General features: G+C 39.7%; 1 protein-coding gene across 1 annotated transcript; it reads right to left on the bottom strand.

Moving 5' to 3' along the window:
* Positions 1 to 662: 662 nt before the first annotated feature.
* LOC121297142 (GDNF family receptor alpha-4-like) lies at positions 663 to 14,034 on the bottom strand. Its single transcript, XM_041223219.1, has 8 exons — positions 13,378 to 14,034; positions 8,669 to 8,944; positions 7,974 to 8,066; positions 6,638 to 6,983; positions 6,147 to 6,256; positions 3,550 to 3,684; positions 2,953 to 3,074; positions 663 to 2,430 (listed from the first exon to the last, which is right to left on the bottom strand). Exons 1-8 carry the CDS (start codon positions 13,475 to 13,477, stop codon positions 2,275 to 2,277), a joined length of 1,338 nt encoding a protein of 445 aa, XP_041079153.1. The 5' UTR covers positions 13,478 to 14,034; the 3' UTR covers positions 663 to 2,274.
* Positions 14,035 to 18,595: the final 4,561 nt, after the last annotated feature.

The raw sequence follows: 18,595 nt of genomic DNA, 5'->3' as shown, positions 1-18,595 counted from the left end.
CAGGACTGCGCGAGGAGGTAAACTGAAGCATGATGCACCTACTGTACCTGTTTCCTTTGTTTGAAACATCTGCACATCCTACAAGCATGTTCTATCACTTACTGTGCCCGGTGGAGCTGCCCTCTTCAACTTCATTAGTCAGAGAAGTTCAATTAGTGCCGTTTTCTTTAATGTCCCTTTCATCTCTGCATGGGAATCAGATTTCTTCTGTACCAGCATTCCCAACAATACTCAGGGCAGTGAATTAGCACATAGGTATTAGTTTTCTTAACCCCATGCTAATTCCTGTATGATCAAAACTGGGCTTTGTGGAAATTGCCGACATAGGTTTCCCACAGGCTTGTGCTTGTTCAAAAAGAAATAGACTAAGGAACACAAATAAATACCTGAATGAAAAACGGAATATGTTGTAAATTGAATTTTATGCTGTATGTGTTTCCATGACAAAGTTAAGCTTACTGTTGTTGTGTAGCAGACAAGAGCCCTCATGCAGTTAATTAGTTAATTAGATAAACGGTTTGCACAACACTGAACAACAATTTCTATACCTATCAAAACAAAAAAACAGATAGACAGACGAGACAAAGAGATAGATACATTTGATTTACAATCAAATATTCTTATTCAGTAAAGGAATACTCAATGGATAAAGAAATGTAGTTTATTTTTATTAATGGTGTTATTTTCTACACTTATAAAACAAAACAGACACAATCTAAATGCAAGTACTTAACAACAAAGAGAAACTAAAAGAGCAATACCCCTTTTCATTAGCCTGTTCTAAATTGAGCTTATAGATACACTAAAACGTTGGTAGGATATATGCGGTATATTTACAAAAATACAGCAATTGTCTGAGTACAACATAGAGTTTGGAAAGGTGTCGCGGATATATTTTGATTACAAATTTACGGCCCAAAGCACAATTGCAAGAAATGCAGAAGTGGGGACTTCACAATCTGATGCATGCAACTTTTTTTTTTTTTTTTTTTTAACCCATAAAAACAACACTATCCATTTCCATGAAAGTCTTTCTAACCAGTCTCAATACACTTGTGCATTAATTTAATGCATCATTTCTTCAGCACCCAAATGCCTTTCAGTTCATCACATTACAAAACCTCATTCTCTTACACAAACACATCTATTTGCTTCACTAGAGAATATGGGTACAGTACCTGCAGGACCATACATCACCTGTTTAATAATATCAGTATGAACGGCTGGCATGTGCTTCTGCAATAATCTGTAGCAGAACTGCAGTGGGAAAGTGGGGGGCGGATACATTGAGTAGATATACTGCCGTGTATTATATTGCAGGAAAAACACCTCTCTGATTTGCTGCTGATCACAAGCGAAACTGTAAAGAAACTCATTGCATTGCTGAATTTGTTTGGCTAAAGCGGTCCTTACAACCATCTAACTGGGTAAGAATGAAAGGCATAGCTGCAACAACTATCCCTCTTTTAACATTCATGCACCCATTAGAATACAGGGGTGGTAAAGGCACAGCACTTCAATGTGTTTACTAGCAGGAGGATGCAGCATGATTACACAGCCCCTGGTAGTCACTGACATGGGCGAGGTTTGAACTTGTGTAAAACATTCTGTGAGAATGTTGATGAAAGCAAATGAAATATAATGGTAGTTCTTCCAGGAGGCAGGGAACATTCAAAGTAACCCATCACTCATCTTGGAAACCAGTCTCTTACATCTTCTCTACCCCCCCCCCCCCTTTAACAGCATCTGATATCACAAGGAAGAAACCCATTATGATGACATTTCCCAGCCTCACAATTGATCTGCTTTTTAACCTACTGATGGCTCCAGCGAGCAGCTCACAAAGACTGCCAGCTCTGTTCGCGGTTACTGTTTTTACTTGCTTACTTTTTCAACTTCTAAGGGGACCCCCTGAAAAAAATATATATAACAACACACACAACCACTTCTACCATGACTACCCCACAGTGGGCAATACCGCATACTGTAGATCAGGTTTATTTGTGAACTTACATTTATTTTGGTTGATTTTTATGTTGGAGCCATGTGATAAAACAAAGGTCACACAATTGCATTTGGCGTAACAGCTAACCCAACTGCATTCTTGTGGATTTGCAACCATTATTTTAAAGTGTTGCTGTGCCAATGTGGTTGGAGGGGGAAGTGGGAAGGGGGGTGGGGATGGGAGAAGAATTCCCAGATTTTGGAAAGTGCAGAATGTCCTTATTTGTCAGGGTTGGGTCCATTTTCTGGCTCTTCCTGTTCACAGCCAGTCTACAGGAGAGCTCCCTGGAGCAGCAAAGTGCAAAGAGCCAACGTTCTTGACATCCATAGCTCCCCCGCTCCTGACTGGACGTTGGACACAGTGGCTTTTTCCGAAATAAGCTGAATTCCTTCAAAGTTTCCCTGGTTGCCTTCACTCTTGTCTACCTACGGGAGAGAGACAGATGGGCATGAATATTAACGGTGCCTGACTGATACTGTGCCATTCGCTGGCCTGCAGGCAAATCCCTTCCTCGTGCCTTTTCAGAAAGGCGGAGCGGCAGCATCTGTGAGAAACTTGTAAGCAAGACAATAAACGATTTTTTCCAAACCTTCAAATGCTGTTACTTGTGGTGCTCATGCAGTAGCTGCAACCACAGGAATGAGCCTGACAAGTACACTCATAGAGCTTTAAATTCCAATGCTAAAACAACCATTGAACCATAACCTTTACATCACAAATTGCACAATAACCAACATACTTACTTCGTTTCTAGTTCTGTAACTTTAACAGGTGTTTTTTAAACTACTTAGCAATTTACACTGAAAATCATCCCCACTGGCAGGTCTTTTTAGACTCACCAATTTACTTTATTCCTTTAAACTCCAACCATCGAACCCCCTTTCTTCCCCTACATTCAATAGTACCCCTCTGCTTTCTGAAGTCATGTGATATGTGTTGACATGTACCTTTCCTATCTCGACTATAGCGTTGCCATCATCATGCTGGTAGTGCTGTGAAGGTCTCACTGAGGGCGGGGTGCCTTCTAGTGCATACTGAGCTGTGCTTGTTAGAGCGCCAATGGAATTCACTGCACATGAAACAAGAGAAAACATATTGGGGATTTCTCATATACTTTAAAAGCCTGTTCAAAACAAAGGTCTACAAGAAACACTTTTCTGTGATGTTTAGAAGTATAGAAATGTTTCACAGTTCTGTTGCTCAAGCATTGAGGGTTTTGATCATTTTTGTATGTTGCTTTGACTGACTGTCTTCAGTCAGGGTAAAGTGTCACAAGATTTCACAAAATCAATATTCAAGCAACAAAACTTAACCAATTAGAATGATTGCGAATCAATTACAAAAGTAAAGAGGGAAGGGGTAAAACATCTCTTGAAATGGTAGCTGTATGTCTTTTAATATAACATTTTTTAAACGTGGCTGCTTTGCAGCAGGTGAATGGGAAAGACACACAATGCATGCTGTTCACCCTGGTTTACTTGAGAGAGTGGATATGGGTGCTACAGACATGGGACTTGCTGCTGCTGTTATAATGCTCTGCTCACCAAGGCAGAGGTTCTGGGTGAACATCGTAAGGATCTTGCTACACTCCTGCTGCTTGTTTCCACTCCCTTCACAAGAGCACCATTGAGAGACCTCAGAACTGCTGTTGCTCTGGTAGTTTGGGGTCATGATGGTTCCTGGGAGAGAAACGGGAGAAACAGTTCATTCCTTCATCAAAACCTTATTGCTCACATATTTCCCCGGCCAGACCCAACCAACAGTTATCAATCTGCAAAGCCTTCAGCGCCAGGTCTTGTGCAGAAGCTGACTGTGTTTTGAAGTGGCTTCAGATTTCACCAGCCATGACAGACACAAGCTACAACACTGAGTATTATAGATTATATGTTGAACACACTGCTGTCACTTTGTAATTCTTATGCATTAGTCTGGTAAAATACCCTAAACAGATGGTGCGTTGTTATTTTATTTTATTATATGTTACTGGATTGGTTGCTTCCCTGATGGTGTGTTTATGCTATTATACGCATCTGTATTTTTTCATCTGTGGGACCAAACTGTACTTGCTTCCTTAAAATAGAGGTAGGGCGCTAGTATATTGCTGATAGCTACTTGTGTTGAGATAGCCTGCAGGTAATTGGCCTAGTAATTAGGCCATTAACTGACAATAGCTGATAAATTTGGAATTTCTCCTGCTAACATAAACAGATGTTGTCAAAAGGAAGATAACAGATTGCATTGCCAACACCAGAACCAACCCTGTCTGAGTGATGTTTATGCCTTGCATCTGTGACAGCAATGGTCCAGTTTAATTAGCCTTTTCTCACAAGCAGATAAAAAAGCATTGCCCTTATATTCCTTGATAGACAGAACCAATTGTCAACGCATGTACAACTATAATTGCGTAGCAGTTTTAAATACTGCCATAAATAGAATATCATAGAAATAAAATGCTTATTACATGAATTTATATTAGTTCTCCTAACTGTAGAATATCAGCAATATTTTAAACTTCTCTGTAAATCTTGATCGAAAAACTTAAAATGAGACAAATACCATTGGATGTGGATTTTGTATTAAATCTCAAAAAAGTTATACGTCTCGCTAAACAGATTATTTTATTTTATTTCCAACAGCTTTCTCTGTAGGAAAGCAGAGCTGGCAGACAGAGCAATGCCAGGAGCCCTTCTGCTCTTCTGCACTTTGGGAGTTTGCCGTTTAGACAGATGGATCAACAGTTGGGTCTTAATTGGGACAGACTGAAGTCAGTCCAAAAACAAAAGTCACATTTGGATGAAGGGCTGCCAAAATGAAAATAAAAAATAACAAACAAACACCCTCAAACATGCTCCAGCATTTATCATGTATACCTAACAAAAGAGGCTTTTTTTTCCTTCTTGCCTGTCCAATTAAATTATTGGTCAATATTAGAGCCCAGAACAACAAATATTCCGGTTTTTATGATCTGCTTCTGACCGGATCCACTACTACAGGACCGGACCTGACCTGCATTAATAAGACCTACAACTCGACCCGAACCCGCAAGTGTTTGTCCTTTACCTACTGCCTGCGCCGAGTGACTCGCTCACACTCTCATTCACACACAGATATCTCTACGGACTGAGTTTATACAATAGGCTATACAGCATGGTAGCTTGGATATATTTTAACATTGTAACATTAACTATCTCTACTTACTTTCCTATAAAATACTATTCCTTTCGTGCCACCAGTTGAAAGGGAGCTACACCTGTGCTTTCGCAGAGTTCTGTGGCTGTTGTTTACAAAATCATAATGTTTTTGCAAGCAACGAATTCCGGTCACATGTTTATTATTTTCATTCACTATGATTCCAATAGAATTCCACACCTGTGATTTACCTCTCGAACTATTATCCACTACATGATAGAAACTCTGCGCTATCTTTTGTTGCACCTCGTCCACAGGCATTTTTAATATCACCATAAAAAGATCTTGTGACTTGTCAAACAAGCGAGAACAACACTGCTTAGTCAGCTGACTCCTCCTCTCATATCGCCTCTTGCTTTAGTGCTGGAAATACTGGTACATTTACCTTCTAATATCTTATTTAGGAAAGCGTTACATACATACAGACGAGTACACTGAAAGGACAGGTGATTCAAATTCAGAACTGAAAATTATTATTTTTGACCCACACCCAAACCGCGAAAAAGTCCACATTCCGACCAGAAACCTACCCGCTATTGCGGGTCAAGTGCGGGCCCTACAGGTTAGCTACCAGCTACAGCAGTACACCACACAGAAGAAGGGGGACACAAGAGGCTCTTCCATTCTGTTTCAGTGTAGAAGCTTTTTCCAAACTCTTTACTTAAATATTTCATCACTGAAATAATCAGGAACATAAAAGAATATAAGAAGGGTTTTGAACAAGGGGAAGCCATTCATGAACCTTACATTGTGACAGAGCAGAGGCTCGGTGCACGGGTGTGTGGGTGCGCACATGTGTGTGAGAGTTTGGTGGCCATGCTTATATAACAATGCATTTAATTGTTGTTGCTGCTTTACCATGCTTTCCTATACCATGCTGTGCTTTTGTGATGGTGTACCACAGAAAACGTTTCTGAGGGAATTGAACACAGAACAGCAAGAAGTCTTTTACCGATCAGTCCTGAGTAAGACTTGAGACAGGAGGCTCCACTCTCTCTCAGGCAGCCTGTTGCAGAGATTGGGGACGGCTGACATTTAGAATGAAAATCTGCCAGCCTGGATCTGGGATAAGAAAAAATGAATATTGTTACTAACACTATAAAACTCAGCTTTGGCTGTGAAACTGTGGCGAAACAGGACCCAGCTAGTGTGAGCAGGACAGAGACAGCTTCTCTCAGCTCCCTCCACACTTGGCTACGTAACAGAACACTCTGCCTGCCTTTTTAATATTACTGAGATGCTGTTAGAGCTGAGTCTGCAACATCTGCAAGATCCTTTTTCCGCTCAATTTCGATTTTGTGTTGTCTGCAAATTTAACAAGCTTGCTGTTTGCATGTGGATCTAGGTGATTTGTTTAAAACAGTTTGAGTCCAAGCACTGACCCTCTTGCCTCCCACGCTTGCTGCCTCAAATGAAACAGCACCGTGCCGGCTGCTCACTCACTTGCACAGCTCGTCCTTCAAGCAGATCTGCTGCAGGTAGAGACAGTTGGGTTTCTCCTTCTCCTCGAAGGAGCAGGAGGGCACGATGGCCATGCGGCGGCGCTCTCCACACAGGGTGTTGCTGCACTGGCAGAAGAGAACGGCAAAGCTGTACTCCTCGGGCACGCGGTCCAGGAAGCGTCGGAGAGCTTTGTGACACTTCTGCCGGTTGCAGGTGTCACTGCCGCTGACTCGCTTGGTGCAGGCCAGCACGTACTCAGAGCGCAGGTTCCCACACTTCTCGTACAGTCCGCAGGCCTGTGCAGCCTCCAGGCATGGGTTATCCCATTCCGTCACAATACTGGAGCCTGCGAAAAGAGCAGTGGACAGTCAGGCTCTAAACGAGCAAGAGCCAAAAAGTGTTCTCAAAGACTTTACTCCAGTCTTTAATTACTGTAACAAAATGAGAAGAAGAAAAATCTTTAGTTTTGTAACATTAGTAGATTTGGAAATATGCCCCAGAAGGATGTGTGGTGCACTTGACTGTATTTTAAAGCAAGGAACGATCTAGCTTTTTAACCTTATATTGAACGTGACTGTATGCCTTGTGACCTGAGGCACGACATCGCAGGCCTCTGAAGCAGGATAATCGCATCTAGTGTGACGACTGAGCTGCTGGTTTTTGGCACAGAAAGTGGCTAATAGCTGGAGGCGCTTACTAATGGCTAACTGGCAGAGGAGTGGGTTCACAGTCCACACTCACACGCACTGGGAGCAGTTGTTTGATTCCCAAGCCAGTGGACCATAGGAAGGTAACGGATATCCTTATTAGGATCTCAATCTGTCTCGTACAGACTTTTTTGTGTAAAACTGTGACCATTGTCCTTGAGATCTAAAACAAGTAGCTGGTTCATTGGTCTGCAGCCTCTCCCGTTAGCCCAAGACTTAGGTAGGGCTGGGTGTTACAGACTAATTACCAACATCGATTTCTGATCCCTACATCTGCTCATTAGCTGTATTAACATATAATAATATTATCAATCTCAAATGTATTACTGCAGGAATTATTTTGCTAATTTCTGTAGCAGATACAATAAATTGCTGAATAATTATCAAAAACACTGTAGCCATTTTCAGATTTTAACTGTAACATTATGTGGAAAACATCATGTGAAAAATGATATATTACTATTTGTTTCTTCTGTTTGTCAATTTGCGTAGGACTTGCTGTACATATTTCAGGCCTAATATCTGTTTTCATCCAGAGATGGCCGATTTCATTGTTTGAGGCTAGGAATGTGAAGCACATGGGCAGGCATGCTGTTTCTGGTAGGGGCACGGCTGTTTTTCTTTCCTACCTGAAACAATTGCTGCTAGTCTGGAGTTCTGAATGGCCCACATCTGGTCTGTTTCTAGATCTTCATAGGGAGAGGACTCCAACTCATAATAACCTGGGAAGAGAAACACAGGGGATTAAGCTTGCTGGCCAATCCACAATACAGAATGTTTTTCATAAATCACACAGTACAGGTATTGTACTGCTGCAGACCTGTTGGCAAATGCTGGTGGAAGTTGGATGAAGTCTATAACCCCTTACTGGCCTATATATATATATTCTCTAGCAAATCCATGCCAATCTAAACTGTACAAGGCTCTTAATCCTAACACTAAGTCATTCTGAATAACCTTTATGTAAGTATAAGCACATATATAATAACATGACCTCACACAGGACAGTCTTCTCCTAGCTGAACAGGTTTGGAATATGAGAACCAAGAATCTAATAAATATATTATGTCTGAGTGCTTTTAAAGTTTTTCATATCATTTTTTTTTATAGCTATCTGCAGCAGATAATGCTATTTATTACCATTCATACTATTTATTTTAGAGGCAAGAATTACACATGGTATTACACATATAAGAGTAAATACATGTTTATTACAGTGTACTTACAAAAGAGGTTACCATAGAAACTACATGGTAACTATACTTCTTGCAGAGGGATTGTTTCCCCAAAAAGACGTCAATGCAAACCAGGGTGCGAGCCTTACTGTTTGAGAAGCGGACTGTCCAGTACACTGAAAGGCAGTGCTCCTCCCTCCTGTTTCCACGGTGACATTTACAACGGAGCAAGGGGCTTTGGGCCAGAGCAGCCTCGGCAGTCACACACTCCTTCCTGGCCTCCGGGCCGAGGGGAGAGATGGCCTCCTCAGCCGTGCAGTACTCCAGAACCCGGTAACTGCTGTTGCACGTGTGATCGGACACACAGAGCCGCTCGGCTTCCACGCAGTCGAGATGGAACCCGTTGTGACCTGCCTGCAGGCTGCCTAGGGGTCGGGTGAGAGGAGGATAGAAATGTGTCAAACAAAACAGTCAAAGGTTCTACCATTTGTCAACTTTATGCCGCTATCATTTTCAGTTTCCCTTCCCCTTATAAAAGTTTACCATTGTATTTTTTGCACTTTGCTTTATACCATGCTTTCCCCACAGTCATACCATGCATTTACCATATCCTAGTTTGCCATGTTTTTTTTATATGCTTTATCATACTTTGCTATGTTTTTCCTATGGGAAACTTTTATAAGGGCCATTATTTCCTTCTTAGACTCAGTACTGCTGTGGGACAGGTAAATGAAAGGTACACTTCATTATCTCCAGCACTATGCCTTTAAGTGATATTTAAACAATTATTTTGTGCTGTCTCCAGAAAACTAATGTACATTTAATTAGGTGGCCCAGACAGCATACTTCCTATAATATATCCCACTTTCCATACATTATTAATGCATCCTTCTGGATATTGCAGCTGGACAAACGAAAATCACCATCACTTTGTTCAGTTGGGGTTTGACTATTTAGAATTTCCGTTGTCTTTCAGCATAAGACTAGAACACAGTACCGGGACTGCACAGCTGATTGTGTAACTACTGAGCAAGATGCATTAATCTGCACTGATATCCCTATGATAGTTACAGTGAATTTAATTTAATTTAGCAATATTCAATTCAAATGTCTACATCAATTATGCATACACTATATATAACATCTCTCAATTGGATTTTGTAGACTGTTTTCAGAAAAAAAAGTCTCTGTTCTAAAACTACCCCAATTAAAAAAAGGAAATGCTTGAAAGATAGCTAAATGCTAAGTTAAAAGTATTTTTCCCTGTGGCAAGAGAATTCTGTGGAAATGTTTGATGTAATCCTGATGGTTATCAATGCATGCAAAGTCACACTGGAGGTGTGTAGATCCCCACTCGCTCTCTCTCTCTTAGGTAAATATGTTCACACAAAGGTTATCAACAAAGGGATCACTTAGAAAAGATGAAACCATAGAACATGATGAACTACTCTTATCTACGGTCTGTTTGACCCACAGTGGTATCTGCCTTGTGGCTCTACTAAAGAAGTCACACTGCTCTATCTTCCTGTATCTGCAAAGGGAAATATTTTTCAGTACAACTCTCAAATCAATAGCTTTCTATTGGGAAGGATTTGGGGAACATTTTGAAGGTTTAGCGAATACCATATGGCAACTGTACCTTCCTAAAAAAGCGTGCCATGTTATTCAACAGTAGGCTAGAATAATAAAATAAAATCAAACCTCTAATCTCTTTCCACGGGAGGCTTAGGAAAGATCTAAGGATCTGCACTATTGTTATGACTACGGCAGTATCTGCAGGCCGCATTGTGTCAACACCACACAATCCAACCGTTATGATGTCTCAAGGACGTTTCTGGCAGTGTTTGAAGGTGACAGATGCTTGTTTGACGCAGGTAACTGCAAACAAGTGGATGCAAGAACACGAGGCAGTCGGAGAGCTTGAAACAGTCCACACCTCTTTGGACACTCCCTGTTAGACTACTGCCTTTTCTAAAGCTTGAGATACTGAGGGTGTTTTAACTTACTGTAGTACTTGTGCCTGCAGAGGGAGGTCAGCAGGCTTCAGTTTCCAATGAACTCAATTAAAATAGTCTAGGTTGTATAAAGTGGCATGCGATTTTAAGATGCTTTTACGTTATGGCCATCATGCTTCAACCTGAACAACTATAAATCCCAAAAAGCCCCTACAAGCAGCGTAGACATTAGAGAGGCAGAAATCAATGAAGAACTGTCTGAAGAGAGGATTTTCACTGTCATCCGTGATCATCTCTAATGTAGAAACCTCCAGAAAATAACTAACTATCTGCATACCTGTCATTGGTGGAATCTTAATGTGGGATATCGATTTCTTAAACACTCAGGACTTGCAGCAAAATCCCCAAGAACATGATGCAAACCTGAGGCTTTATCATCTTAAAACACAGCACTTCAGAGGTTAATGCTGCAAACTCCTCCACCAGTGGGATTACAGCATTGAGCTCTGTTTGAGTAAAGGGTTAGTTGAATTGAAGTCCAAAAACAGCTGGGCGTTTGAAGACAACTGCAATACGTAGAGAATATATCACAAGCTTCAGGATGCTGCAATCAGACAAAAGTGGCTCACTAAGCAAGTAATGATCCAGGGCAGAAGCTGAGGTTCCATTTTACTGAAGCACACTGCTTTTTTTTTTTTTTTACTTTGCTTTTACCATGCTGTGTTGATCATACTCACTGTGCTTTGATTTCTTATACATTTAAAGGGATCCTAAATACCCCCTTGTTGTTTTTGCTATAACTGTAATACCTGTTAACTAATACAAATTAATTGCAAACTAATTGTTCAGTGCAATCAGTTCTGGCTTGTGAGGTAAAAACGAGAGTAAAAATGAAAGAGGACAGAATGAGAAGATTACTTCCAACACATAATTATTTCATATGTTTCAATAGCATTTATAGATTGCTCCATAAGCTCAATTTTGGGTGTAAAACTATTCATGGGCTTCTAACTGTTTGCACTCTGCTACCCACCCTTTACAGATCATGCAGTAAACTGTGGCAGTGTGCACTTTCTTTAGCAAGCCTGTATTCTTCATTGTTTATTTCAGAATTAAGAAGCCTAAGTGTTCTTTCAGTCCCTGTCAATAGTTCTAGAATGCAGTGCCCGAAGGCCATGGCAGGGATGTTTCCATGTTTTGTAATGTTTTATATATATATATATATATATATATATATATATATATATATATATATATAATTTAAAATCTGAACTACTGTAATACATGCATGTGTGTGTGAGCAGGCCTGTGCAAGTTTCACACAATACAGCCCTGATTAGAGGACTTTTGTCGTTAATCTGACTGGTTTGGCGTGCTTGCCTTCCTGACATAGTCAGCTGCGTACCAGAATTTCTATTGCTGAACAAGAATAATAGATTTCTGATGTGTCACAATTATACACACACTTGAATCCACACAAAAGTGTCATATCTACCACACATTTTGTGTATATGCCTATAATAGTTCTCCGTGGTGTAAAGTAGATTCAGTTACAATGGGCAAGACAGTAGATCTGATAGACCGCTGGTAGAGAAGCTTGTCCTGGCAGGTGCTTCACACCAGGAAGAATCTCAAAAGTAGTGGCTCCAAGTAGATCTTGCTTTGAGGAACTGGCACATATTTCTCCAGAAGATTTACAACCAAATAAATCAGTTCCATCCTGGCAGCCCACCGTGGCCCTAAAACGATTTTTGATTAAACCGTATCAACAGTATATCACCCACCCGCATACACATGCATATCATTCATATGGATACAAATCTAGCACGTAGAGATGTCACTGTACTCCCCTGTGTGGAGGAAAGTAGTATTGCAGGTAGTGTTCACACTGATTTAAACCCAGTACTTTTAATGCTAATAACTAATGTTTGGTAATTTATTTATTTTAGCGCATCACTTACACTGTGTCCTGAATACTTCAATATATTGCAGTAATATTACAGTATATTTTGGGGAGTGAGGAGCTGTTTTGTTTTATTCTCCATTATTATTATATATTTTCAACAAAACAGCTTACACTAAAAATCTACACTATCGGATCAGCACAATATATTATAGCTACATGTAAAGCTTTTACACACATACACACATATATATATATATATATATATATATATATATATATATATATATATATATATATATATATATATACACACACACACACACACACACACACATAAAGTAAATGTTTGTTTTAGAAGCAAATACACTTAGTATAATTAAAACGCATTAAAAGCCTTGGCACGCTCAAATAGACTATAGGCTACTTTTGGTCCTCTTTAGTCCCGTTATTTCTGCTATACATCCCCCCGTTATTTGCCTTGGCTTTTTTTCATAGTGAAAGTGTGTCCGTGTGTGCAGAACTGACTGCAGAAACGTCCTGTGGGATCGTTCTATTGACAATATTACCAAATATACACACATTAGCATTTCCTATAAATTAACACCAACACACAAAAAAAAATAACGTGGCTGTTAGATAAAAATGTGCAATACAGTAAAACGACACCGTGTGCTCCCCACATACAGCCCAGCACTGAAATACACTTTCACTGCATTTTACTTTGTCAAAAAAGTCACATTTATACTTTCCAAACGCAACAAAATAATACCACAATGAACACGCTGCTTTCCTAACAACAGAATAGCATAGTGACGGAAACAATGTCATAGCCCATCCACTGTTACTGATTTCGAAACTTGAATTGTGACCAGCGACATGTATTCATCACAAGCTAATACAATAATATCGCTCCGTGACAAATCATATTGCGTAACCTATATTTTGCAATTCGCGTCAGTTTAAAAATAACAACAAATATATAAAGAACAATACTTACCGCAAATAAATGCATTAAGAACAAACCCCCAAAACATCATGATGACGCTGTTGAGAGAACACTGATCCAATCCCGGTAAATCTCTGAAGAAGTTTCCCATCACCTAACACTGTCTTTAATTTATTTTTACAAATCCATTATTCCAGACAGTCAATTAAACAGCAGACACTGTACCGCTACTTTATATCCCAAAACTCGTTATCTTTTCCTTTGCGAATCCAAGGAAGCGAGGTCTGTTCAGTTTTACCCAGTGTTATTCATCCAGTCCAGTGTCAGTTTTTTAACTGAATTAAAATATGCTGCAAAACTGAAAGACTAACCTGTTAATAACATAAAAGACGTATGCTTTTCGCTATAAGTGGTCTACTCAGTGGATAGTTGCTGCACTGTGAGTGAAGCACATCGGGTTGGTTTCTGTCTCCTATGGTCTTGTGTGTTTGTGTGTGTGTGTGTCTGCGTAGCGGGTCAATATACTTGTTTCAGAGCGTCCCTTCCAATTACGTGCTGAACATGCCCAGTGCAAGTGATCGAATGCTTCACTCAGTGCGATCACATTATGTTTAACACGAAGAGCTTTGGCGTGATTGGTCATGCAGTGATCATCCACATTCATTAACGTGAATGGTGTTACAGTGGCGACTGCAGAATCCAGCAAGACACACGCCGCCAAATACAGCAGGCTTTACAGACCATGTGCGGAGCTGCCATGGCGGGGGGTGGGAAGGCGGATGAGGGGCACCCCTGCAGGTGCCGCACGCTTTATTTGCAGTTGGGGCAGGTAAATATAAAGTGTTTGAACTTCTCTGCCTCCCAGCATACACGTTCAGTTTAGGCTACACTCCACAGGTGGACTTTTGTATTTGTTTTGAGTTAACAAAGCATATGCAATGTAACGTCAATGTTTTTTTTTTTTTTTCAGTCTCCGCGTTTATTGAATGGAAGGAGCTAGTTAGGCTATTCGGTTCTGCTTTAATGGCAAGCTTAAACGGTGTTAATAATTCATTAAATGAACTAGAAGATCAAATCCATTTGCTATATTACATCTCTTTGTAAAGATGTTGAATAACTAGGGTTCCGTTTCATCGTCGAGGTGAAATATTAAAAACACAGCATTTAACAGACCGACGACCTCTGAAGCTCCTTGAAAGTGCTGTCGTTAGGTGAACATTTCCCACAGCAGCAGCAGCAGCACAAAGCCGCCCATATTTTCAGTTACAATATTGAGAAGTTAAAACCACTGCGCTTCTATTTTTACAACAACACTTCTTAACACAGGGGGCATTACCAGTTAACACAAGGAAGTTAATGGGTGGAAGAAATGAATTTGGATTTAGAACATGTATAAGGTATACTGACGTGGAATTGACAGCAAATAAAGAAATGCCGCGCTGTTGCGAAGTGGTAGAACACGGGTGCAGGTGCTACAATCCACGTGAGATTATATTACACTAATTAAAAGTACGAGCGGGGGTGATATCATAAACATCAAGGTAAATATACACTAGGCCTATAGGAAATTAAACAGGATATTAAATTAACAATTAATACGAACACGATAAGCAAGTTTACATTTACGAAAATGGAACACGACGTTTCAGTTTCCACTGGCCCATCATCATCCGTTCGTATATTTTATTGCGGGATGCCAGCTCCACCATTAGCTTCAAACCGCAAGCATAGGCTTCACCAAGCTAGTAATGTGCAATCTTACCACGTGTTTTTAATATTACAGATATAAGAAACATACATAAAGCAGGGTTAACTGCAGTGATTTATATAATTATTATATAACCTACATTTTCAAAATAACATTTCTAACGGGGATAAACGCATAGTATCCTGAGGAAAATAACACTGACTCCTGAACCTGACAGAAACCGGCCGAGTGCAGTTAGACTAGCAAGAGGACCGTTTGGTTTAACGGACCTAAAGCAAAAGGGTAGTTCAGATTGGTCGGTCTGTGCACTCAAGACAAACAACTCGTGTAGATTGATTAAAAAGCCACCGCTTTTTTTCTTTTTTTTTTTTTTTTTTTAATAGATACGGTAAAATGGATACACACGGGACAGCTGACAGTTGAGTATATGTTGAAAACCTACTTTGCAAAACCTATTATGCAAATAGAAAAACGTTTACCACCAGACAGTGTGACAATTAAATAAATTCCACATTCCACACATTTTAGAAAATATTTCATTTAAGTAACGCCTACGCTCCTAATTACCAGGAGCAACAACATATTATACATTATTCAATTAATTATACTGCATCGTTGTTTTTCTGTATGCTGCAACTGTATGTTGATGGCTATTTGCGGAAATTGAAAACTGCGACAGCGTTGAGAACAACGAGTCGTCATAATTAAAGGCAATCAAATCTATACAGACTTAATTTGCCTATCCATACATTCCTTTAGCTTGAATTCTGATCACAACAGTCGGTAACCATGAGCTAAAGCCATCAAGTATAGCAAGTCTGACAATCTATCTGTCATATGTGCTGACATAGACAATATTCCATTAGGCTAGAATTATAACTCTTGGGATTTGCAGCACCCCCTTTCATTTGAGCGATATAGATAGAAGCAAGTCCAATCCACCCAGCTCTGACAGTTCAATGAAGAGGGATGAGCTTAGCAATTTGCTACCCAGATTTCTCATCATTTGCTGAGAGAGGACAAATCTTTCCACCTTACCCCCTAATTTAGAAAATTGCTTATTTTGCAAATAGGCAGCCATTCACTGTTATGCATAACAGACATTTCTGGATACTTAAGCAAACAGAGGAGCATGTTTTAAAAAGTTACATAATGTCTCCTATTTAGAAATATATATTTTCAGACTGAAACGAGCAGCATGAGACCATGGTTTGTTGTCTACTGTGAAAAACAAGTCAAGCTGTATTTTCTATTAAAATATAAAGACTCGCTAATCCCGCCCCAGATTCAATCCTACAGAGAGGAAGTATAGCTGTGGGATGATACTGCATGAATCAATTTAATGCTCCATGGTTTGGATCAGGATCAAGACCAGAGTGAGACACTTAATGTGCTTCAGTAGGTTTTGTCCCATTAAATATAGTGTTTCCTGAACCAGTATTATCAGAATCTGGTGCAATGTTTGAATAGGGTTTTGCTTTTTAAAGGTCCTTATGCAAAGGAAAGTTTTATGAGGGGATTAAAGCAACTGCATTGGCATACAAACTTGCAACACACAACAAAGGGGCAGGCACATTTCTGTTCTTAGTTTCTTGTTAGTTTTAACAGAGCTAAAATCATATTACTACATTGGATTCGTGGCAATGTAGTAATATACCTGTTCTCTGTGTTATCTTTTTTCCTCTGCGATTCTGTGTTTCTAGTCCCCAGTCTTGTCCATCTGCTAGATTTTCCAGGCCAGATGTCCAGCCCAATACCACCTGCCTTTTTCAAAACCCCTCCCCATTATCCAGGAATCTTGTTTGATTTCTGTCCAATTGAGACGATGTTCCTGACAATACCAGGAATGCATCTTCAGCCTTCCTGGAAGAGTTTTATTTCTCTGAGCACATAAAAAAAAAAAACTGTTCCAGTGAAATTCACTCGCAGACACTTTCATCGTTAAACTTTAGACTGCACTGGCATGTTCCATATATTTGCCATGTGATAAATGTATAAAGTTGTTTACTCCCGAGTTCAGGAGCTACTTTTCGGTTTTCAAAGCATCGTATGTATATCCCAATACATATTGGATGGTAGTGTACCTACATGGATGCAGTTAGCAGTTAAGCAATTACTAAAAATATTAACCCTGAAGTCTGAGAACTTAGAAAAATAATTAGAGACAAAAATCATCCCACTACTCCCGAGAGACTGTGGACCCTGATGAGTGAACAGTGGGCAAAAGGCACATCTTGCATGATAACTGTGAACGTTTCGAGGTTTAATTGATTGCTCTGCCGGTAAGAAAACAAAAGCAGTGTTATTACTTCACTCTTTCTACCCTTCCAAGCTACAGTCATCACAGCCTGCATTACACTGCTCACTGCTCCTGAATTAGTCAAACTCTTACTCTGTGCCAATACTTACAGTAGACAGCATTCTGCAATACTTTTCAGGGTTTATTACGCATAACCAAGGTACGTATTTTTAAACACAAGCTCCCCTCTCAGAGCTGTTTCTTTTGTAAAAGTAAAACGACCAGTAATGTTTAAATCAAGCAAGAACAAATACATAGATGAACTTCAAAGTTAATTACCCTATTTCACCACCAGGTGGCCATGCACATGGAGTACATACCCCATCAGAATCAAAATGTAATGAAGACCACCGTAAATATGATATCGAGGGGTATTTCTCCCTCCTAGCTATTTCCATTTCAGTTAATTAACACCATGCAGCAATCAATTTCATGACAGACTAAGGTTAGATTTCAGATGATTTTAAAAATGACATCTCACATCATGGGAGAGAAGAGTGTCCAAAATATGTCTGCCCCTTTAATCTGTGTCTTTGGGAAAAAAAAAAAAAAAAACTTTGATTGGAATTCCCTTCAAAGAGTGAGCTAGCAGTTATTTTTATTCCCAAGGGAATAATATAAACTATTAATTTATTTCTCAAAGTGGACATAGCTTGAAATGATTTTCCCATTCTGAGTGTTGTTATTGCATTTAATCAAACATTGTTTTCTGTGTTATGGTGCTTTGACTATGAGATCAGGATCTGCTCTTCAGTTCTAGTTGCTTATTATAGAAATGCATGGATCAGCAGTAGTATTGATAAGCACCAGCACCATCTAGTGCACAGCAATGTATCACCAGCAAAACAAAAGAAAGCAGGATCCACAGTGGCAGATCACTAGACTAGACACTGCCTCATACTGCAGTATAGAAAGTTTGGCTGATCTAGCCTGTGTTACACTTATCTGTGATGCGACTAGAACTAGGAGAGCAGCTCCTGAATAACTGAGGTGAAGCAAATTCACAGACAATACAATCATTTCAAAAACTCTTCAAAGAAAAAAATAATTTGATGCAACTTCAAAGAACAGATCAGTGCTGCAGTGACACACTAGAAATGATACAGTGGATGCGCCAGTAATGTTAGAAACAGGCCAGTCCAGGTTAAGATATTAAACAAAGACATGCATTGTAAAATCAGCCTTCTTGCTGCTAACAAAGTTTTAAAAACAGTGTCTCCCCATAGAAAACAAATATCTTCTCAAATTTGCTAACATCTTAA

The sequence above is a fragment of the Polyodon spathula genome, chromosome 22 (genome assembly GCF_017654505.1).
Source record: "Polyodon spathula isolate WHYD16114869_AA chromosome 22, ASM1765450v1, whole genome shotgun sequence".
NCBI lineage: Eukaryota > Metazoa > Chordata > Actinopteri > Acipenseriformes > Polyodontidae > Polyodon > Polyodon spathula.
This window is presented reverse-complemented; position numbering and strand designations above follow the sequence as displayed.